Source organism: Odontesthes bonariensis, chromosome 5, assembly GCF_027942865.1.
Source record: "Odontesthes bonariensis isolate fOdoBon6 chromosome 5, fOdoBon6.hap1, whole genome shotgun sequence".
NCBI lineage: Eukaryota > Metazoa > Chordata > Actinopteri > Atheriniformes > Atherinopsidae > Odontesthes > Odontesthes bonariensis.
In genome coordinates this window covers 27,256,127-27,279,389 of record NC_134510.1, presented here as the reverse complement: position 1 = coordinate 27,279,389, position 23,263 = coordinate 27,256,127, and the positions used below count along the sequence as shown (strand labels likewise).

The following is a 23,263-nucleotide window of genomic DNA, read 5'->3' as shown; positions in this document are numbered from 1 at the left end:
TTTAATTGTCATTGCTGCTCAGCTTTATAACCCTTGTTTTCATCATTTTGTTAGATATTGTCAATGCACAGTGCCGAAATAGACACAAATGATCGTTTCTACTCTGTAAATTCTGCAGATGCCTACACAAGTTGCAGGCTATTTTGTGATGTGTTCTGCAGATGCACACATTTGAAAACACAGCCCCGTTTATATCTGTTCAAATCTACAAACCTGCTCCCAAAAGCAAACGGCAGAGGTTAGTTTAATTCAACATATGTGTGTAATGGAGAATATTTTCTGAAATCTCTGTTAAATGAGTCCCATAACTCGGCTTCTTATCAGTTCAAAATACTAGCAGACCATGCAGTGTGTCACACTCCTTTAGCAATACCTAAATAAAGGGGTAATATGCAACAAAATGCGTTACGTACTCAGCTTCTAATTCCATCAATTTATGTAAAACGATTATTATAGTTGACTAAGCTGTCAAGCCCTGACAAACAGTGGAAAATGAGAGAGAAACAACTCTCGACTGCAGGAATGTACCCGTCCAGAACCAGACCAAGTACCCCTTCATTAGAGCAGACACCGAGGCCTGGACAGGGACTGCTGGTCCTGCAGGCTTACTGGGAAAGACAGGAAGGAGTCACAGCCACATGGCTGACTGACTGGTCGACTAAATGACTCGCAAAGATCTGATCTGAGCTTAGAAAAATGCTAAAAATGGTCGTCCTTGTGGCTTCCCAAAATGCTCTCAGCTTTGAGTGATAAGCCAGTGTTTGGCATGTGTGTGTATTCCTGTTTGTCAAACTGTGAGGGCACTGGACAACACAACAGATTATGTACACAATAATAAGATAACAGAGGAGTTTTAGACCTTTCTTCATGTTCAGAAGTTGGTAATCTATGCAAGTTTGCACACAAAAAAGGCTCACGAGCCTCTGTGATTCCAAATCTAACTGTGGAAAACCTTTTATATTTTCAAATCAAGTCCAAATCTCCTGATAAAACACACGTTAGGACAAAAAAGAAACCAGTTGTAAACTAAATTACGGGGGAAAATGCATTTATTTTTGCATGAATTCCCCCCGTTGCCATATAATGAAGGGCAGACAAGTGAACCGTTTCACATGTTTTATCCTTCCCTGAAAGATCAAAAGCACCACACACACCCCGTGCACTCGACGAGCGTCCCTGAAATCAAAAATAACTGCTGACCTTTAACTCTTAGTGTTTGTTCAATACAATCCGACGTGCAAGAGAAAAAAAACAGGTTTTAAATCTAAATATCCTCTCGTGGGTGCTGTTTTAACGCAAAAGTTGAAACATCCTGACTTTTCTCTCAGCTGAATGTGGGCGCAGCTGGTGAGAACTCCGTCATAATTTGGGTAATTCCCTACACCGTCCAGCATTAAAGGTGGTTAGAGGTGAGCTATTTGCTGGTCTGATCTAAAGCTACTGTAAATCATGAATAGACAGATAATGAGAATCTCCACGGTGGCGGACTGGACTCCCTCTTAAACAGCGAAAGAGTGCCGTTTTACCCAATAAACATACACGAGCACGAAATGTAACCCTACTCCGCAGCAACACCCGACTTGACACACACACTAAATGCTCTCCCTGGAATTTACAGTGCAGTCATCCATATGCTGTAAAAATCTCCCTTGACCCCATATATATCGTCACGCACCCACGGCGTCACCGTGCCACGTAAACACTCATCCACACTCACAAATGCAGGACCTCACACTGTAAGTTTAGCGTTTAAAACAGATGAAAACTAGTTTCTGAATTTCAAGGTTAAAAATGCAAACAAACAAAGAAGCTCTTTCCTGTGGATGTTTTAGGTGTGTGGACACAAACGCCAGACACACGCAGATGCTTTGACTCGTCATTCTTGAGTAGTTCTTATCACAGCGTTGCCACAAGAAAATTAAACTGTCCAGTATTTATAACACGTCTATGCCACTCTAACAAGCTTCCACCTTGATGCCAGTTTAAGCAGTTAGTGACGGAGAATGTAGCCCTGTGCCCAACCGCAACATGGCACAGGACCTATGTGTGTTTGTGTGTGTGTGTGTGTGGGGGGATGTAGGGGCACTGGAGCTCCTTATAAAGGTATAAAGGAGTGTATACAGCTGTGTTCAGGTTGTGTCTACCTTGCTCAACGCTGCCTTTGCACCATATGTCAGTGAGAGACCGTACATAGACACACTGCAGCTCATCCCTCTCCTAAAAGCATTTTATGGGTGTCTGTATGGGCGCAGGGCTGCAGTGACGGGGACAGCGATGGAGAAGGGAGAATGTGCGATGGTACAGAAGAAGAAGAAGAAGAAGAAGAAGAAGAAGAAGAAGAAGAGGAGGAAGAAGACAGTGAAGCCTGCCGTGGCCCTCGTACTCTTCGGCACGGCAGGGCGGCTTTGCCCTTAACTGGGTCAGCGGGGAACACGCTCACAACATGAAACAGCAAAAAAAAAAAAAAAAAGACAACATACTATCTGCTGCACATGAAGGCTTTTGTTTGTATGCACATGAGTGAGTGGGAGGCGATTGCACAAATAACATGACAGGAATAAAAGAATATGGTGCTGAGGTATTTTAGGTGCAGCAAGAGGACGAGCTGTTAAGTGTGCGTATGAGAGTGTTTGTTATGGTGAACATCTATTATGACGTATTAAAAATAGTGGCTGCTGTTGAGAGGACGGTTGCATTTTTCATACAAATAAAAATCGAAACACTGAGGCCTGACATTTGTGCACTTAGGCCAGTACTGATCAGGAGTTTGTAGCATGGATCAGAGGTGACTGTTCCTGCTTGGGACCAAATGGCAGATCTGCCAATGCCACATCAACGGCCAGCTGCTCAACAAGCCATGCAAAGCCACCTACACCATCAGCACCACACAAGAGCAATAAGGAGGATATGAGGAATGCATGCCACCGTGGAAATGTGCATGCCAGATGAGGACACCAGAAGTCCAAATGTCAAAAACAAGCATTCAGTTCCTATCAGTAGATTTCTCCCTAAAGATAAATATAACAAAACTGAGAAGGGGGGGGGGGGGGGTTGCCCTGTCAGGGATGTCAAGGGTGCATCGAGACTAATTGCACGGATAGCAGAGCAGAAAAGTGGAGTGTCGGCGGGGGAAAAGCCGAGAAAACACAGACTGCATCTCCCCGTCTTCTTTGCGCTGATCTCTGAGTACTACGAGAGGCGCCACACAATGTCAAAGGAGTATTATGACTCGAGGCTGTCAGGCGGTCTGCCTTGCTGTAAGATCCTCGGTAACCAACACAAACAACCGGTTTCAAGTGACGTTTTAATAACCCAACAAAACAGGCCCTGATTTATTTTTTTCCCCTCCTCATACGGTGATGTTTGGCATGCAAATACTCACTTCAGGTGTACACACAAGCACTCCGGCGACGCTTCCTTTATGTTCCCAATAAGGACACTGCGTGTATAATATGTAAGAAAACTTGGAAAAAGCAGGAATCTTCTCGTGTTTCGCTCTAGTAAGCAGCTCAGTAATATTAGTAGTAGTGGTGGTTGTAGTAGTCGTAGTACGCGACGGTAGCAGAAGATGCCCACATAATGATACGGTGAGCTCGAGCACAAGAAAACGGGATGTTATTCGCCCTCTTTTTTTCCATTTTCGCCCACGTCCATTTTATAAACAACAAATAAGCCTGCGTGGCTGTTAGTAAACATTTGGACTGCAATGCCGCAAATAGGTCGGGTTGTTTTTACTACGCTAGCGCCGCTCCACGCGAAACTCGAAAACTAAGGTCAAGTAAAAGTGCTCCACGGTAGACACACTGTTGTAAAAACAACCTAGGCACGCTAGAATGTCTCTTGGTGATGCGTGGGACTGCGGTAAAAACATTTCAGAAAGTTTTTAGGCTGTTACGCTCCCACCCCTCCCCTCTCTCTCGGTTTTTCCTCGGCTCGCCAGCCTTGTCACTCCATTTCTCCGGACGGTAACGGAACAATCGACGACCGTTGGCAGTTGGTTCTTGTCTCGTGCTAACTCGCTGCTCCTGAAAATTAAAAATGCGTGTCAGTTGAGCTTCTCTGCCTCCTGCTAACTTAGTTTCAACTCACCAAAACAGAGCTTTTCCTCTCGCAGGAGAAAGATTTATGGTTTTATTTTGCAGATGAGGAGGCTCGCACAACTCTCGGTAACATCCGTTAGCTGTCGGCTTTGAGGACTGCGCGGACCGGATTCACACTTTACTTTTCCTCCGCAAAACATGTCTTTCCCCCGCAGAAACTCAAACAAGAATATAAAAAACTATCGGTCTTCTTTTCCACTACAGTCACAAAATGGTGAATGAACCACTAACAGCTGGGCGAGCTGACCAATGAGAGGTCCCTGACAGGTACAGTAGCCAATCAGCGTCGGCGCCACAGAGAAGAGGGCGTGACAGAGTGTCAAAGTCCACGTAACAGACAGGGGAAACCAGCCAATGGCGGCGGGGATGCTGAACCAGACCGGTGTCCTGTCCCAAACTTTACAGTATCCAATAAGGGCTTTGGGAACCATAGGAACAGCATGAGGGAGGGTCGAAAGGAGGGAGCAAATTAATGTGAGCCAATTGAAAGGCACAAATGCCCCCTCCCCTTTTGAAAAGGAGTATGTTTACCATAATTGACAGCACAAGTGCCATCCCTGAGCAGACTGAGATAATGCATCAACTGCCCTGCTTTATCAGGTACAAGTTAGGATGAAACCACCACAGTCTCGTCATTTCTTCCCTGCGCGTTAATATCCAAACTGTTGCAAAGAGCGTTTTCATAAGTACTTTTCTTTTATCCTCTGTACAAACACACTGGAACACTGACAAAGAGAGAAATGTGCATCAGTAAGTTTCGGAGATGAGCTAAGCTCCAGTGGCGCAGCAGACGCACTGGTACCTCTTGCGAACCATTCTCCCTCTCACTTTTCTCTCAGCAACAGCCCCTTACTTTCGAAGCGCTGAGCCAATCACGGGGCGGCATCCGGCTCTCTCTGGCGTCACGGATCTCTCCGCCCCGCCCACCGCAATGAAAGTGAACGGGAACCATCTCGGTTTACGTCACTTCAACGGCATGCGATTGGACAGGTGAGCCACGTCTCAAAGCCAATGGGCGCGCGCGTCGATGATGTCATCGCCAGTGTTGCCACCAGCTGGACCAACGGGGCGTGGCTTAGTGTAAACTCCGCTAACCCCATGTTTGCAACTTGCGGGCAGTGGTGGAGATGAACCTGTGTGCTGGGAACTTACTGAAAGATGTGTATCTTCGAGGAGATGCCTAGCGTGAGAGGGGGACTCTGCACGTCTTGTTACTTTGATATATGACACGTGCACTGTCACCGTCAATCTTTGCATAATCAAAGTCGAAATGACGCTACCTTGCAAAAGATATGGTCCATAATAGTAAACATTACATAATCGCCTGCTGCTGTGGAGTAGAATACCAGACTCATGCTGAGGTAGACAGCCGGGACCTGACGGGGGAAGCGCCCCCTGCTGGTGGGGTCTGTTGCCCGCATGCTGGGGCTCCAGCTCATTGATGGGAGAAATGAGATGTGCGGGCCTAAAAACAGAAGAAAGTCCTGATTGGCTGAGTGAAGCTGTATATTTTGTTATAGTATGCCAACCTCTTATGTGTGCTTTCCCGCATTTGTGCACGTGTACGCGCGCGTGTGTAGAGGGAATACGAGACGGAGAGAGGCGGTTGGAGAAAGTGTAAATGCTGATGTGGAGTGACATCTAGTGGTAGTTGTTTAGTACTGCATGTGGGGACCAATTTATTCTCCAAAAAGTTTAACTTCTCTTTTTACTCCACCGAATCACCGATTTCCAACCACAAGTAAATGTATTTTTATCTCTATTAATTAGTGTAATATTGGATAGGATCAAACTCCTTTTTAATCAAGTAAATCTCTGAAAAATCTCATAAGTCTCTATATATAACGCATTTAGTACAAAGGCATTAAAGCCGCCAGATTTTCTGCTTTAAACCAGTAAAATGGAAGAGCTCCTTGATATTCAGTAAAAATGATGATAACTAAAGGGTTTCTAAGGTCAATAGTTTCAAAATATCGAAGACACTCATTCGTATTTTTATAAGTTGGGAAATGTTTGGACACTAACCTTATGATTATTTGATCAAATAATCAAAATAAATTCAATTTCAGTTACATAATGAACCAATGAACCAATAAATTGGAGGAAGGTTTTAGAAATGAGAGTTGTGTGAGTTTTTTTTAAATTCTAGAAAACAAATCTGTAAATAGATCAAAATGCTTATTTCTGTCACTTTAGTGAGAATATTTCACAGGTGATGACCGTCTAAATCCTGGAACACACGGACCTTATCAAAGAGTGGCCCGAGATGCTTTACTGCAGCCGTCTTCTGTTGATTGTTGTTGCTGCTGGACTGGGCTGAAATCAGGTGACTGACTGGGAAAATACAGAATATTCCTCTTCTTTACCTTCAGTGACTCCTGGGTTAATTTTGTAGAGTATTACTCTACTGTTGAGTGCTTTCCAATCAACTTTGCTGCATCAGGCTGAGCAGAAAGTATATATATATGTATATATATATATACATATATATATATATATATATATTTGTATGCACTTCAGAATCTATCATTAATAAACACTACTGACCGATGTCTGTGGAAGCCATTCATGACCAGCCTTTCCTATGATTCCTTCTTCTTTCCCATCATTCTGACAGACTTATTTTAGCCGCAACCCTCTAAATAAATTATGTTCCAGAGCTGGTCGGGCTTTTTAAGAAGTCTAATATGGACTTTTCTTTTCTCGAGGCTCATCAAAGTTTTGCATCTTGTATTGAACTCTGTATTTTCTCTTGTGAAGTCCTCTCTTTATGGTGGACTTGGATAATGACCACCTCCTGGGGAGAGATCCGCACTTAACTAGAGGCTGACATGTTGCTTTTCTTTACAGTGGTGTTGTGGGCTGGCACCACTGCTGTCCTCCTTGGATGTTCAGGCTTTTTTATGTAGCACAGCTCGCCATTTTTATTTTTCAGACAGCACCGAACTCAATATGTTCCTACTATCACTGATGGGTTTGTTTAGCCTTTGCAGACCAAGTAAGATCTGTTTCGAGACATAAAGAAGAGATCAAACCTGTCAAAGAAACAGCATTTAAATCCCAGTTAAAGAAAGGGTTCAAAATATTTTTTAAAAATGGAATCCTTACTCCAATCTCCGTGTGAATACTCTCAAATTATAGCTCAGAATCTGCCATTAAAGACTGTAATGACTATTTACATTTAACTTGAATATGTGCTGCTAAACATCTAAAATATCAAGGAGTGTCCACATATTTCAGGACCTAAATGTATATCAGATACCGTTTTTCAAATATCAGACAGTCTGGAAATATGTGAACCTCTAAACTGAGTTTTCAGCCTGAATTTGCAGAGTTGTTTGTACACTTTTTGCAACCAAGATGTCTGATGTTTGTCATAAAAGTGTGTTTTGCAATGGATAAAATAATGTGAGGTCATTTTCTTTTTTAGTTTTTAGCCTAAAAAGACCCCCACAGTCTAAATCTCTGTGAATAACTAAATGGAAGATGCTCCCATTTACAAAAGAAACTAACTTAAAGATCAAATGTTTCTTTTATATTTCATGCTAGGTAACTTTTTACAACTTTTACAGTTAAAAATAGAGACCCAAAGCTTAATAAAAATGCTCCTCGTCCCCAAAGCACGATGGAGTCCACAGAACTCGTTTACAGAATTGCAAACAGAGTAAATGGTGCTGAATTTTATATTTGGGACAAAGAAGAGGTTTTCATCTGATCACTCTACACAGTAAGAAAAGTGCATCCCTCCTCCAGCGTCTCATGAATCTTCCTGAAGGTCTTTTTGCAGTCAGACAGGAGCTTTGATTTACTTTCATATAATTACTGTGAACATCTCTCAGGAAGTCTTCTTGGTCCTTTAGACTTCAAGCTGACCTCCACCATTCCTGTTAGCTGCCATTGCCCAATAACATCAGGTGACAGCTTCCTGGAAATGCTAAGAGGAGCCATTAGATTCTGATCGTTAGCTCAAGGTTTGGACTCAGACTGAGCTTTGGAATTTGCATAAGCATGGTTTGAAGTCAAATATTTTAAATTAAATTCTCAACGAATGTAATCTCAAGGCACTTTCAGAGTCTCACACTGCTCAAAATCCAGTTATTAAACTTGACGTGTTCATACGATCTTTTTTATGTGTTACGAGACACATCACGATCAAAATCAGCCATCGCTGCTGTGGCTGACTGAGGATCTTTCTCTTTTTTCTTTATTTATGTAAAACAGGGACAGTGCACAAAAGCATTAATCTTGAGAGAAGAGATGCCTTGTGTCAGGTTATAGCAACATTAGCTCATTTCCACCTGTGGTCGCTGGGTACGTAAGGTAAGAACTAATTAAGATTGTAAAATATGACAGATAAAAGTAATGTGCAGACCATAATATTTTAGAAATAGACAAAATACACTGGCAAAAAAGAGAAAAGAGAAAGGAAAACAGAAAACAAGGGCGCCAAAATCAAGTGCACAGTAGGATCAGCAGCACATGCTCTCTCTCATACACACATTCAAACACAAGCACACACACAGATAGCAGTCCAACTTTCCCCATCTATGCTATGAATCTGCAGAAAGTCTCTGAAAGGCGAGCTCAGACAGCTCGTATGTTCTACACAAAGCAATTGGGGGAACCGGTCCTGACCACTGGAGGGGTGCGACTGTCCACTGTGAGAAAGTGGTGAATTGTGAACCTACTTGATGTGTTTTGCTCTTGTTGTGCAGATGGCAGACCCGACAATGTGCAACCCAAATATGTTAAACTCCAACATAAGTGGATTTAGTTTATTTGGAGACGTGTCCCATCAAAATACCAGACAGGACACGGGTCTGCAGACTTCATTTTGGGTACAGACAGCTGGGTTTTGCCACTTAAATGATTATGGAGACTAACATTTTTTCTAATTTTTGGTTCCAGAGGGCATCATGAGTACAGGCGGGCTTTTCGGTCAGCCAGTAAATTCAATTTTCTAATGCGGCTTCTCTGTCCCAGTCTGGTTAGGAATGTGTGTGCTTGAGTTGCTGGGGCTCGTTGCTTTGGTGTCCTGTGATAACTCATTGAGTCCCCGCTCTCAGGGACTCTGCTGTTGGTCGACGGCTCGGCCCTGACCCTGCGTCGCTTTGTGAGCCTTGTGCTCAGTGAGTGAGAGTCAGCAACCCTGATCACCATCTTATTGCTGTTTGTTCTTTACAAGTGTAGCAAAGCGAATGTTGCACAGTCTGAGAAGACTTTCCAGAAATGCCGGACTGGTGGGCGAAGATAGGTTGGCGTGGTCATATTAGCATATTCATAAATCCCCTCACCACGCCAATTAGGGCCATAAGAGTTATACAGTTTTATGGAAAACAGATGAGTTGTTGGAGAATTAATAACTGCGATAGTGAGAATTTACTTAAAAAAAGTTTTTTTCTCTTTTTGTTTTGTTGCAAACACACTCACTTATTCTAAATAAAAACTATATTCGAAGCACTTACTGCCCCCTTCCACATCCCATGCCATGGAGATAGTTCAAATACCCTCATACTACCCATAGAAAGTATTCAGGTTTGCTCAGAGAAACAAACAGAAAGTCTGTCTTTGTATTTTATTGACCTTTAGTTTTCAACAGTAACATTTCATTGTTTTATTTTTAGTGTGGTTTGCATCTCTGTCCTTTGCACCAATCTCTCCACCTCGTTAGCGACTCCCCCCTCTGCTCCGGTCTCCCCTCATCCACGGGAGCCCGACCCCTGACCTCCACCCTTCACCCCCTCTCTGCACACTCATCGCCCGGCTGTCAGTCAAACACCAGAGACCCCCGTCTCCTGCTGTGCTCTGCTGTCAGAGCAGCCTCAGGTAACAGAAAACACACAGAGGGGAGAATTGAAAGAGGAAAGTGGAGAGTTTGACATTGAATAGACTGAAACGGGAATAAGTTACGCTTGAGAAATATTTTCCCTGATAACTCAGCGCTCTCAGTCTACATTCCCATCCTGTCAGCAATGAACTTTGAACCATCTCCACATAAATCCAGACCCTCAGAAGGAATGTCCCTTGCCTCAGGGTTTCTTAAAGCAGACGCTAAGAGTAGCATAACCTCTGGCCCCTTACCTTGACCTCTCACCCAGCCATGCATGCACCCTAAAAAATCCTGGACAGGAGAAAAATAAAAATCTAAGTGGCTTTCAAGCCACCAGCTTTTCAGTCATGAAGACGATGAGCTCCAATAAAATGATAAAAACCAACAATAAAACTAAGATTCTGAGGGCTCAGTGTGGCTTTATAGTATACGACCACAGAGTTATGGGCCCTGCTTCATCTGAAATCCAGCCCTCAATAACCCCTGGGGCAACAGATTCTTGTTACCACAGGAACTGAGCCTCCAGAGGGGGGGCTTTGATTTGAAATATTCAGCAAAGGCGCAGCAATTGAAGTTGACTTATTTTTAGTCCGTAGATGTCAGCAGAGGCCGAGATTATCCCAACAACTACAAACCCATTTTCAGGAAATCTGGGATATTTTCTAAAATGCCACAAAAACTTAAAGCTGTAATTCATTAGTTTGAACTGACAAAAGAAAGATATTTGGAAAAAACAAACTAATCTAGAATTTGATGCAGCAACACACTCCAAAAAAACGTTTGAAGAGAGGCAGAGAAAGAGAGTTTATAGAATATGTAACGTAACAGAACTCTGAGAGCTTCAACAATCTGCAGATTCACTGGTGACAAGTGCGGGTGTCAGGATCGGCTATTAAAGGAGCGTCCAGCAAAGGAGTAGTCTTTCCGAGTAAGAATGGGCCTTTTTCAGGCCAAACTTATCCAGAGAATCAGTTTTTTTTTTAAATACAGTACAAGATCTCCAAGAATTTTGATCTTTCAACATCTACACAGCAAAAAGATTGAGAGTCACCGTATAAAGGCCACGACCGGATCGTTGAGCTTGTTTTCTGTGGTCAGATGAGTCCACGTTTCAGCTGCTTTTGGGAAAAACTGACACCTGCTTCTACGTAAGAGGAGAGAGACCATGCAGCGAAAGGTGCAAAATCCAGCATCTGTGATAGTATGGGGGACATCTTTTCTCTGTAGGGAGGTGGGTATTTCAGCATAATGATGCCAGACCTCGTTCTGCACGTCTTCCAACAGCATAGCTTCGCAGACACAGCCTCTGTGTTTGTGGCTGACCTGCCTGCTGTCCACATCTGTCTCCCACTGAAAATGTACCGAGCGTCCCGAAGAGGAGAATCAGACAAAAACAACCCATTTTCTCTGTATTTGTGTCTGTTTATAAAAGTTAAAAGCAAGACTTCCTGACTTTCCTGGAAATGGGAAGTGCAATGATTATTCTTTTTTGGTTATTTAAACAACACCAACAGATTGCAGGTGCATTTTCCCTCTAACTTAGCACCTCCACGAGATTTACATGTTCATTTTTTGCACATATTTAAGCTTCTACGCGTCTGCTTTGAATAAGCATTCTTACGTAAGTGTCCAAAAGCACTTTAAAAGATTTGTGCAACAGATTTGCACGCTTTTTACTTCAGGCTTTTAGGGGAGGAGTGTGTTATTGTACAGACGGAGGAGATCTTTATGTATCAAGTGTCAGCGGAGGACAGGTTCGCTCCTGTAGCTGACAGGAGGAGGCATGATATCTGATAAATGCTGCACTCTGACTCTGCAAGGTTAAGGATTTAGGGCAGTGCACGGTGGGATTAATACCACAGATAAAAACCAGTTTGAGGAAAGATATGCTACCACAAAGGAAATGTTTGAAAGTCTCTGCTGCATGGATTTCTTAAGATGCCTGAACTCCTTCTGTATACTGAAGCGGCGTGCTCCATGGCCACGGCTAAATGGCTGACAAAGACACAGAGCGCACTTCATGGTGTCGTTACGACCGACAGAGGTGGCGCAGAAGGTCGACATCCACACAAGCTGCAGTGCGGAGAACAGTAGGCCCTTGTGCTCGCTGCATTCTTGTTCACAGTAACTTTACACCACTCAGCTGTTCCACGTCACGTCCCAGAGCTGAAGACAGGACTCTCACGGAGAGGCGTCCTTGGACACACAGACTCCCTCCCTGTATTAGAGAGAAGACAAAGAAAACAACACCAGCTATGTGCATTCAGTACAGCGACAAACCTTTCAACGTCTTTGGCTGGTGGATGACATTCTGCACATTTGTATAAAAGTATTACTGTGTTGTAGGTGCCTTTATTAGAATAATTCTAGCTCACAGGAGCTATCTATACTGAGGTTGGACATCATTATATCACTTCATATCGTCTCAAAACTAGAACCTGAGTTCTACACCCACCATATATGACAGGCTGATCATATTAGTGTTTGAAACAGAAAAGAGGAACTTTAAGTATCTGTAGTTTGTTCAGTATGTGATGAAACCCTCATTAAAAAATCCCAGGCTCATTTGTAAGGCACAGACATTGATAACGTGAATAGGAAACGACGAGCAGCATGTGAGCAAAGACAACCCAAACAGCTCAACTTCAAATGAAAACAAGCATCATCCCCGAGCAGAAAACATTTTCAGGTCCTGTTGCAGTTTTCCAACAACAGGGGGAGACATTCAATGTGAAATGACCACAGAGAGTGAGCAAAGTTCTGTATTGGGGGGGGGGGTGTTAGAAAGCCAATTCAAGCCCGTCTTAAACATCAGCTCCTCTTTTTTACTCATTAACAAAAAAGTTTTCTTTTTAAAAATCACAATGATATCTCTACAGAGGCCAGTTGAGTCGAACAGAAGGACTGGCGGGAAGGAAGGAGGAAAAGGAAACACAGGCAGCAGTTTCAAACAAACCACATCAATGTGCTCTCACTCGTGTCTGAGCTGTGTGTGACAAAGCATCGCCGCTGTGAAAGCGCCTCACTCCTGTGCGGTGCAGCTTTTCTCTGTACGGCGGAGGATGTGGTGAACTTACTAGCAGGCCTTTGTTTATCACCGTACCGTAATGCTCTCAGAGGATGCAACACTTGTCGGTGTGCATTCAGGAAGGCTCGTTGCTGTGCACTGTGTGCACAACGCAGAAGTTGCGGTTTAACGTGGAGCACAGAGCCGGCTCTGCGCTGGTTTCCGCGAAAGCAGGCGCCTTGGGGGGGGGGGGGGGGGGGGGGGGGTAGAGGGATGTGGCCCCCGGTGACAGAGCCCGGCGGTTCCTGTGGTGTCTCTCTGTTGATCTCCTTCGAAGGCGATGGAGCACCTGGTTGGCTGCTTTGTAAATATCTATGCACACAGTTACAGCGACCCTTGGGCCTGCCGTGGTTAAAGCAGGACAGACGGAGAATTAAACAGGAAGGGGACATCAAACACTGTAACACCAGGCCAAGAATACCTGCTGAGAAAGAGAAACACAAGTTAATGACATTAATAATGTCATTAATAATGTCATATGTGCTAGAGCAAAGAGAGCAGAGGGAGGAAAGGTGCATCATCAGAGGTCCCCCAGCAGTCCAGGCCTACAGCAGCATAACTAAAGGGATGTTTCAGGGTCACCTGAGCCTCCCTAACTATAAGCTGTGACCAAAAGGAAGGTTTTAAGCCTAATCTTAAAGGTAGAGAGGGTGTCTGCTTCCCAGATGTATAACACAAGGTTTGGTTGGGACCCTAATATGGAGTTGTACTCACAAGTTCAATATATTTCCCAGAGCGGAGGTGGATTAGGGGGCACCTTAAAGTGCTTATGAAACGAATTTTAATTGTTGGAATTTCACAGTTTTTGCTGCTGATTCTAAAGGTTCCAAGCCTTGCGATTAAAATGAGATATTGTCTGGATAATAATTTATCCGGGAAGTCATGTTAAAACGGGCTCAAAAGGAGCCACATTTTGTCTTTTTGTGCGAATTCTTTCTTTAATGCGTGACGTCATAGGGTTGACACAGCAATCTAACTGTAATGGTGGCGTCTATGGCTAAGACATCACAGCACGGCAGAAAATATTGTGTTGCTGGAGGAACAAATGGTGTTAGTTGCAAAAATAGCAGCTTCACTGAAGGGATCTCTCTGCACATGTTTCCCAAACCAAAAACTACTGGAACTGAGGCTGACAAGGAGAAGGCAAAGACGAGAGCACGGTGGATACAGTTTGTACGGAGGCATCGTCGTGATTTTGAAGTGTCCTCAACATCCGTGTTGTGCTCCGTACATTTCCATCACAACTGTTTCACTAAAAATGTGGAGATCGCGGGAATGGTTGGGAATAGGAGACGTCTTTTAGCTGAAGCTGTTCCAACTATTGACATCGCTGGACCTGGTGTGCCGACGGAGACTGTCCCTGCTCGAACTACTGCTCGGGCGCGAAGACAGCTAGGTGAGTCTGAAATTTCCAGATCGGACATTACTGGACTTGTTTTTTTTATATATAATAATGTTCGCTTACTGTTCGCTTCTGAGAGGCAAGTGTCGACCACTGCTATTGGCTGAGAGCACGGTGGATCGTATCACTGCGTGCTGCCGCCTGCCGATAGCTGCACCTGAATTGCTGCTCGGAAGCAGGGGACTGCTCGCTTTGCTCTTCGGTCTACACACATATCCAGCTAGAATTGCTGTCTGGTCTCTCCGGTGATTGCGCCGGCTACGACATCCGAGGCTCCGTGGATCAGTCCTACCGATGGCTGCTGTCAGTCGTGCCGAGGCCGGGTGCCCATCTCCCTGCCGCCGACCCGTGAGGATCCACACTGGGGCCGCGCACTGGAGGATCTCCGACCCGTTAATCCACGCCATTGTTTATTAAGCTTACATTAAAACCATGTTATTATCACATACGTCTTTTTTAAGTGGCTAGATTTCAAAGTGCCCCTTCGTTAGGTTTCAACGTGTCAAAGACAGCGCAGCAGAATGCCATATCTGCCAAACCGGCATGTTCAAATCTTTTCCAGTTTACCACAGCAAACATACATTATTGTGTCATTTGATTGATAACATCTTAATAATAATCAGCGTGTAGTAGGAGCGATGGCTGTTTTGTGCCCGCCGATCCTGTGCCGAAAATGGTAACTTTCTTTCATTTCCATTACCCATACGGAGGTGCAGAGAGCCTCTACAATATAGATATTAAATCGATTTGTGTGGCTTAAATTCAACGAAAGCTTTTCCACATAATGTTAGAGGTGTGTTCTTTCGACCTGCTGATGTTTGTATCAGAATTTTGGTTCCTTTATGAGATATAAGTCCATCAAATGTATGTTATTATCGCAGCCAGCCATACTAGCAAATAAGGGAGTCAACCCTATGACGTCACGGTCACTTGGCCAATTTCGCACCAAAGGCCATATAATTCACACTTTTAAATGGCCGTTTTAACCAGTTATGCCTGGAAAATTTAGTTCAAGTTGGATTGATGGTTTTAGAAAAAGACAAAAATTTCATTTGAATGATAGATGAACATTCGTTTCAGTTCATCTTTAAGGGCCACACTCACAAAAAAGGGCCCAAATATGTTCAACGTCCATGCCATGTACAATTATTCTTTAGTAACGTGTATAAACAATTCAACAGCCAGCCAGTCAAGCCTACAGTGACTGGACAGAGGCACTTCAGGGGCCCGTTTCACCCCGGCCCCGGATCAGCCCATTCTTAAGGGTTTGCATTAGGAGGCCAGAAGAAGAAAAACCCTCCAATACTTAAGTGAAAACAAATAAAGAGTAGAAAAAGTCAACTTTTTTTTTTTTTCTTCTACGCAGACTCACTAATCATTTTACGACCCCCGTGGAGGGTCTGCAACCAGTGCTTTAACCCCTGAACAGTCATAAACAAGAGTTGTATTTTTAGTGGAAGCTTACACATCATATGGTGTAAACTCAAAGCCTGATGATTCAAACGGTGCAAACCACAGGATACCAACACCACAGCTACAATGACAGCAGCAGCAGTGGTGCTGTTCTCACCAAACAAGTCTGTTCTTGGTAAAGAAAAAAAAAAAAAAGGAAGTGAGCGTTAGACATGTTCTGTAAATTGTCTTAACACTCATATCCTGCCAGAGGAGTTTGGCCGTCGAACGTCAGAGCAACGTTTTTCAGAGCAGAAATTCAGTCTGATCATAAAATCACACGAATGACATCAACCATTCGAACGATCCCTTTCAGTGAGGAGTCGCAGCACAGCCACACCAGAGACACGTCTGGACCGAAGGGCGACACTTTCACCAGACGTATAAGCAAAACAGTATCAAACCTTTAAGGTCATCATGAAAAATGTGCTCTTTATCCTCCTCCAAGACAAATTAACAGGTAAATCAGTGGTCGCTGAATTTATTTGCAAGTAGACACAAAAAACTGGGCCTCCGGCAAATAAATTCACCTCGTTGAGTGTAAAAAATCCTTGTCAAAGAGATCAGCTTTAGAGATTCTTATTCATAAAAACGTGCAACTAGAAGCTTAGACAGTTGATTATGTTTCCTCTCGTTTTTGTTTGTTCTATTGGATGTCCAGTTGATTGTGAAGATATTAGACTGACATTTGATCCCGTTGCAGATCAAAACCCCGAAAATACGACTGAAATTCTTAACGACGCGCTAAAAAAGTCCATTTTGGAGTTTTAATCCTTTAATTTCAGACACTGTTTGGTTTCGATTCTACTGACGTCTCCGTGCTCTTCAGCTGAATCCGTTTTCTGTTTTTCTTTTGTGTTGCGTACATTTTTTTAACTTTGAAGCCCAGATATCACATTAACAATCTAAGGGCCGTTTAAATTGAGGCAAGTTTATGCATGTGGCACAATTCAAGAACAAGCTGGTTCAAGGGGCTTTAAACTGAACACAAAAACATTGCATTCACATGAAAAAAACAAAGTCAAACAGAGAGAGAGGTACAGTGCGGTGAAGGTTACCGCAGTCCTTAAGCTTTCAGGCCTAATTCAAAAGTTCCCACAGAGCTGCAGATATCTGGCGGCCTGACCCACATGTTTGGTGCATAAAAACTGTAAGCAGCTTCTGTAGGTTTAGCTCGACGACCTGAGATGTCCTGAAGGTTCATAACACAACATCTGAAATCTACTTTGGTCCCAAACCATTTAAAGCTTCACAAACCAACATCTCCTCTGCGGATTCTCCTCCTACATACAACATGCGCCTGTAAGTTTTGACACGACAGCCGGTACGGACGTCACGTTTAAAGGTAAACTTGTGTGAGCTTTCTGAGATATATGCCACTCCGCAGGCCTCAGCAGCAAAATAACACTTTCATTTATTCATAAGAGATTGTGAGGGCCAGGAAAGGTGTTCTTCTGCTGTGTGACTATTACAAAACAATGAATGATTCATTTAAAAAGCTCTGAGTTTTACAGAGGGAAACTAATGTTCAATGTTTATTCCAGGACACAGTTTGATATTTTAATAAAGAAGTAACCCTCAAAGGAACCTTCTCCAGAGATTTGTCACTCGGAAAGAACGTTCTACGAATGTTTTTTTGGGGGGATTTTTGTGGAACCGTTCGAAAAAGTTCTAAGGCAACATTTTAAAATCTTCAGAGTACTTTTAAGGAACGTTCGTTGAAGGTTTTCCGAGATTTCTTTTAGATAATCTTTAGGGAACCTTCATGGAACGTTTTTTTAAATGTTCTCTACCAAAAACTTTGGGGGAACCTTTAGGGATCATGCTTTGAAGCTTATTTGATAAACCCTTTAGAGTCTATTCACTGAATGTTTCTTGAATGTTCCCTAAAGAGGCATTTTGTAATATCTTCAGGGAATTTTGGTTTCCTGACACCATCAGAGCTTCATCTTTAAAGAACCCTCTAACAATTGCCCCTAAAGGGTTATCGTTTCTCTACAGGTTCTCTGAATTATTATTATTATTTGTGTGAAATGTTCAGAATAGTTTGAGGGAACAATCAGGGGACGAACCCTGAAGCCTATATTGGGAAAGCTTTAGAGAACATACAGGAAATGTTCCCAAAGGTTAAAAAGAAACTTGAAGGAAGGAATTTCTGGGAATGTCACATGTTCTATATAGTTTTTTTTTTGTAAAATCTTTAGGAAAACCTTCCTTCAATGTTCCCTAAAGACTATTTTTGATCAACCTTGTGGGAACTTTGGGTAACACTCCCTTGAAATGTTTTCAGGAATCTACACAAATCTTTTCGTGAACGTTCAAGGAAGGTTTTTAAGGGGTCATAAAGAAAATCTGCCGCCCAGAGAACCTCATTCAGGTCATTTTAATGAAACAGGAGTTTATTTTAGGCTTTTACATTCAGCTTTTGTTATTTTGTAGAAATTACAAAACATACTTTTTTTTTTATTAAATCTATACGGATGAAGCTTTCACTTTCTTGCATGGATCGTTCCCAAAGCGAGAACTTTACACCAACTCGTTTACAAATTGGTACCAAAATGCCTCTGTAGCTAATTTGTCCCTTCATGAAACCTGCACCGTGGGGGTCACGTTCATGACTTATCTGTTTGGCATTTTTATGGGTGGGGCCCCTTTGACTGATGGCTCCGTTACTCAGTAGGAGTCGTAAGGGCCCCCAGGTCTCGCTCAGGTCCGTCTCAACATAAAACTCCTAAACATCAGCAAACATCAGTAACCATATCTATGTTTTACATGCAGCTTACGATGCGATTATGTGGGGAACCAATTCAACAGGTTCCTGCTCGACACTTATTTTCAACTTCAGCGACTCTTTTTAGCCTATTTTCAGAGTTGCTTTTTCATTAAGGGGTGAAACTTATGTGCAAAGACGTAACATTTCGCTCTCCTCTATGTTACTACAGTAAACCAAGAGGGACTAAACAAAGCTGGCTCCTCGGGGGGGGGGGGCTTGATACACGGCACACTTTAGACCAGACCTATAAAACCTACTCATTACAGGATACCATCTAATTAATCATAAAGTCACCCTGCAGCATGATTAACAATAAAAACCACAGGTTTCCTCAGCCTGCAACAGATGGTGCGACTCAATCGTGAAGTCAGCCCGGGGCTACGAAAAGAGGCCGGGAAAAATCCACTGAAGCGCCGATCTCGTTTCGTCCAAGATGCTCAAAACACCTTTAAAAAGAACTCTATGAAACAGAAGCTTCACTCCGTATAATTACAATCACGGTCGCCACATATCTGTGAGATCACTAACGCTACTCCTCTCAGAACTCCTCCACAGAATATAAACAAGATTAAAAAATGTTTAAGTTTTGTGAATTTGTTCCCATTTAAATATTAAAATACCAAAAATACCTGATGAGTGTGAGACTGCGAGCTTGTTACCGATGAGACAAAAAGTCACGAGTTAATCTCTTTGTTGACAAAAGCTCTGATGTTTCATAATGAGTGAAAGAAGAGCATACTCATACTGGGTTTTAAATGGTTTTAATTAACCCTGATTACAGCTTAATTACAAGTTTTGAAAAAAAAACCAAAAAAAACAAAACAAAAACAAAAACAGAAAAGAATCGGAGAAATTCAATGTTACATCATGGTATTAACTCTCCTCACTCCATCTGAGTGTTATGTAACTGCTGGGGGGGGGGGGGGGGGGGGGAAAGAACAGACTGAAAGAGGGAGAAGATAGATCTTTACACTGTAAAACGAACATCTTTTTTCTTTTGAAATGATACACCCCCCCAACCCTTTCAAAAAAGAAAACAAAGGGAAAAAATATACAAGAGTGAGAGAGAGAGAAAAATTATAAAATAAAAATGACAATACAAGACGAAAAAGATAAAATCACATCCCCCCCGTCGCCCCCTAAAGTAAAATCCTCTGGCGCTGCCCTTCCCGCTCCGTCCCAGGTGTTATTTCTCTGTCAGCATCAGAATTAATGTTACACATTTCATATATTTAACACTTTGTAAAAACTAAAGACGGGAAAAAGGGGGTTCTGGTTCTGGAGGGTTTAAAACAGGGGGGGGGGGAGTTTTTGGGGGCGTTTCACATCAGTCAAAGTGATGCACACGACGTGAAAAGCAACAGCTAACAGGGCCATGGAATAATGATGATAAATGTCAGGTGGAGAGGTCGATGACCCAATGAGAACTATATAAACAACAATAATCAATAGCAATATCGACATCATAAAAATAAACCGATAAACCTTTTTTTTTTTTTTTTTTTAATGTTTTAAGAGAGAAATGGTATCTTTGTGCTGTTTGTCTACGTTCTTTTACTGTTGACGCCTGTAACAGGATGAGAGAGCGCCCGTGTTTCACTCTGACTTTCAAATTCATCTTTTTGCAACATCATCGACGTCGTGACGTCGAGTCAGATCACGTTAGCAGGAAGCCGGCCGACTCTCGAAACAGAGCGAGGAAAAGTTCGGCGGTGAGAGGAAAGAGAGCGCAGCGCAGCTAAGACTGATGTCCAATCGGCTGCTGAGATATGGAAAGTAGCAGTAAGGCAGCTGTCAGTTCAGTACAGACACAGGACCTGGTGGGTGGGTGCGTGTTGTGACATGCTCCAGTCCAAATGAGGGGGGGGGGTCTGATGAGGAAATCTGATCAGCTCAGCCACAGACAGCCTGCAGGCCATCCATCTCACAGCTCGCCGCTATAGATCCGTCTTGTTGCCGGCCAGGAGGGGACAGGCCGCCCGTCAACACGGCCCAGACGTTAATGAGCTGCGAGTGCGGGACGGTAGAACACGCCACAAACACGTTCACTTGTTTCTGTATGCGTGTAAATGTGCATAGACTGAGGAGAGGGTCTGTGTTCAGGGTCTGAGACGTCCAACTCATCCAGGCTGTATCTTACAGTAATGATTAACCCCTCCTCTGTGCTCTGAACTTTGGAGCATTATTCTAACTGTCCTGTCAGACAGCGCAGGATTATTACTTCACTAATAACGCACTCGCGGACAGGAAAGAGCGGAGTGATGCGCGCCGAAAGGGCGAGCTACTACAAATGAAGTGAGCAGCAGAGTGAATCACTCCCCGTCTGTCCGAGATTTTTGTCTTGCTGGTCTTCCTCTGGTGGACTGATCTGAGCTGTTTTTCACTGGCTTGTTTATCTGTGAAACAAACGCACGAGAACCCCCCCCCCCTCCTCGTTCTGCACCGCCCACCCGCACAACACCACAGCGAGCGGCACGACGAGTCTTACCACTCGAAATGATCCACTTACTAAAAAAAACCCTGAATCGATCACATCGTTAAAATGCTATGGTTTGTTTAAAATTTTACTCTGTTTAATAATTTCTTTTAGAATATATAAAGATATCATCTTCATGTGTAATTAGAGCTCCGTACATGCTTTAAAAACAAGGCGTACAGCGGCAGTGTGTGTGGAGAGAGCTGGAGGTCCAGCCAGAGAGAGAGAGCATGTTTAAGAGCTGAAGGCAGTGCTGTGCATCTGTTCGTGTGTGCTTCTGCTGGTTTAGTTTAACACTATCTATGATTGTTAGACGAGCTCGAGCTGGTGGACTAGGATTTTGTGCTGGAAAATGTTTTCAGGCTACGAGCCATGCGAGGTGAGGTAAGGAGTTGCTGAAACCTCGAGGTTCCCAGCAGCGGCTCTTCTTCATCCTTCTCTTACCCTCTCCTCACCTGTTCCCAGGGTTGAAACTGTTTCTGTGAGTAGAGTCACGCTATTTCCACAGGTGGTCCGCGAGAGAAAGAAGGGCAGGACAGGAGAAAGAGAGAGGAAGGGGGATATAAAAGTCTGTATACCAGTCTGAGAGTGTGTTTGTGGTGTCTGAGTGTGTACGGGCTTGTGGACACCGGTTAGTGTCCGTAGTCTCCCCCCCTAAGTCCCATTCACTGTTGGCTGGGTTTTCTTGCTTGTGTGTGAATCCAATAAACATACAGCAATACGCTTCCCTGAGTGGAGTGGGCCAGGTTTAAGAGTCAGTCAGACAACACCTAACAGCCCAACTCATCAGTCTCAGAAACTTTCCTTTTTGTCCCAGTAATTTATTCCCATGATTTGTAGTCTTTTGTTTTTCCAGAGTAGCCCTCCTCCTCCCTCACACTTCTTCCTATGCACTCTGCCATGTCACTCCAAGGCTCTCGGGGTTAGATACAGGCACTTAAAGTCCCGTCGTCCTGTAGGAAAAGTAGCATGGTTTTGCACGTGATCGTCCTGGGCTGTAAGGGAGTGTGTCCCCTGAGGAAAGTGTAGACTGGCTGCTGATCCTGCTGATTGGTGGGGGGGGGCTGAAGAATGGGAGCTGTGCTACTGGGTCAGGGCATCTGGAGCTTCACTGGCCAGGTGGGAGGCGGTTTTACAGTCAGTGTGGCCGCGTCTGAGCGGGTTCCTTCTTCCTGTGAATGTGTCCCAGAGGAGCCCTGATCCAGGATTGATGGTGGGGTCTGACACAACAAGAGCGGCAGTCTTTCAGGTGTCAGTTTTATGAGTGTGTATGTTAGACTCTGCTCTCAGGTCACTGGAGGCTTCAGGAATCTAGTTTGTCAGTGTGGGAGAGGGAATACAGAGGAACCATTTACATACTCCGGTGCCACCTTCTGTACTGCTGGAGCAGTTGGGCCGAGGCTCCCATCAGCAGTCTTTATTCTCCAGAGACAGCTGTGCGGTGGCACGGTGCAGCTCGGCGCTCACTCTCCGGTGTGAAGGCAGCGGCGTTGCTAATGAGCCTTCATACGTCAACGGAGGAGGACTGTCCCCTTCTCCACTGCCTGTCCCGTCCTCCTCCATCTCCATGCATCCGTTACTTTGCCTTCCTCTTTCCTTCTCCTCCTCTGGTCGCACCTTTTTGTCATCCGACTCCTCCTGTGAGGCTTCCATGCGCTGGTCTTCGCTCCAGCGCCTCTTGAAGCGCAGCTTGAGGGGGATGCACTTGATCTGCGTGGCTCCTGCCGAGCCCGTCTGAGATGGGGGGGCGTTGCTCTCCCCCGGCTCTATGGGTTCACTCTTGAGGGTGGACAGCCCGCGGTGTATGTTTGAATGTATATGCTGCGAGGTGAAGAAGGGCATCAGTCCGGGGGGAGGAGGAGCGGGGGCTTTGAAGACGTCCTCGTCCAGGTCCTCATCAGGATGGGGTTGGTGCTGGGTGGTGGCTGTGCCGTTAGCAAGGTGGTGGTGGTGAGGGTGGCGGTGCTCAGATGCTCGTGAGTGGCGAGTGGAGAAGAGCTCAAACTCATCTTCTCTTTCATCTGGGTCTTCATCGCTGATGTCTGTGACCTCCACCTCTTCTTCCGACTCTATATCAGAGATGGGCTCCACCTGGAAGGTTAGAGAAACAGGTAACAATGAACACACCACTAGTTAACTTAGTTTTACTCCAAAATATATTAT

The 23,263-nt window shown here is 44.1% G+C and overlaps 2 protein-coding genes across 8 annotated transcripts in view; both read right to left on the bottom strand.

Annotated features, from left to right (window-relative positions):
- The window catches only part of cicb (capicua transcriptional repressor b), a 34,616-nt gene extending 30,286 nt beyond the window's left edge, over positions 1-4,330 (bottom strand). For 4 of the 7 annotated variants that reach the window (XM_075465899.1, XM_075465901.1, XM_075465903.1 and 1 more), the window contains exon 1: positions 4,090-4,329. The gene's annotated coding sequence lies outside the window, so the exon portion shown is untranslated. Of the gene's footprint in view, positions 1-3,382; positions 3,716-4,089 lie in introns of those variants that run through there. The other 3 variants (XM_075465902.1, XM_075465906.1, XM_075465900.1) reach the window with 3 other exon arrangements.
- A 15,048-nt stretch (positions 4,331-19,378) lies between these two features.
- Positions 19,379-23,263, bottom strand: part of erfl3 (Ets2 repressor factor like 3) — a 45,686-nt gene continuing 41,801 nt past the window's right edge. The window contains exon 5 of the mRNA XM_075465898.1: positions 19,379-23,191. Coding sequence (XP_075322013.1) covers positions 22,508-23,191 — 684 coding nt within the window. The 3' untranslated portion in view covers positions 19,379-22,507. The remainder of the gene's footprint in view (positions 23,192-23,263) is intronic.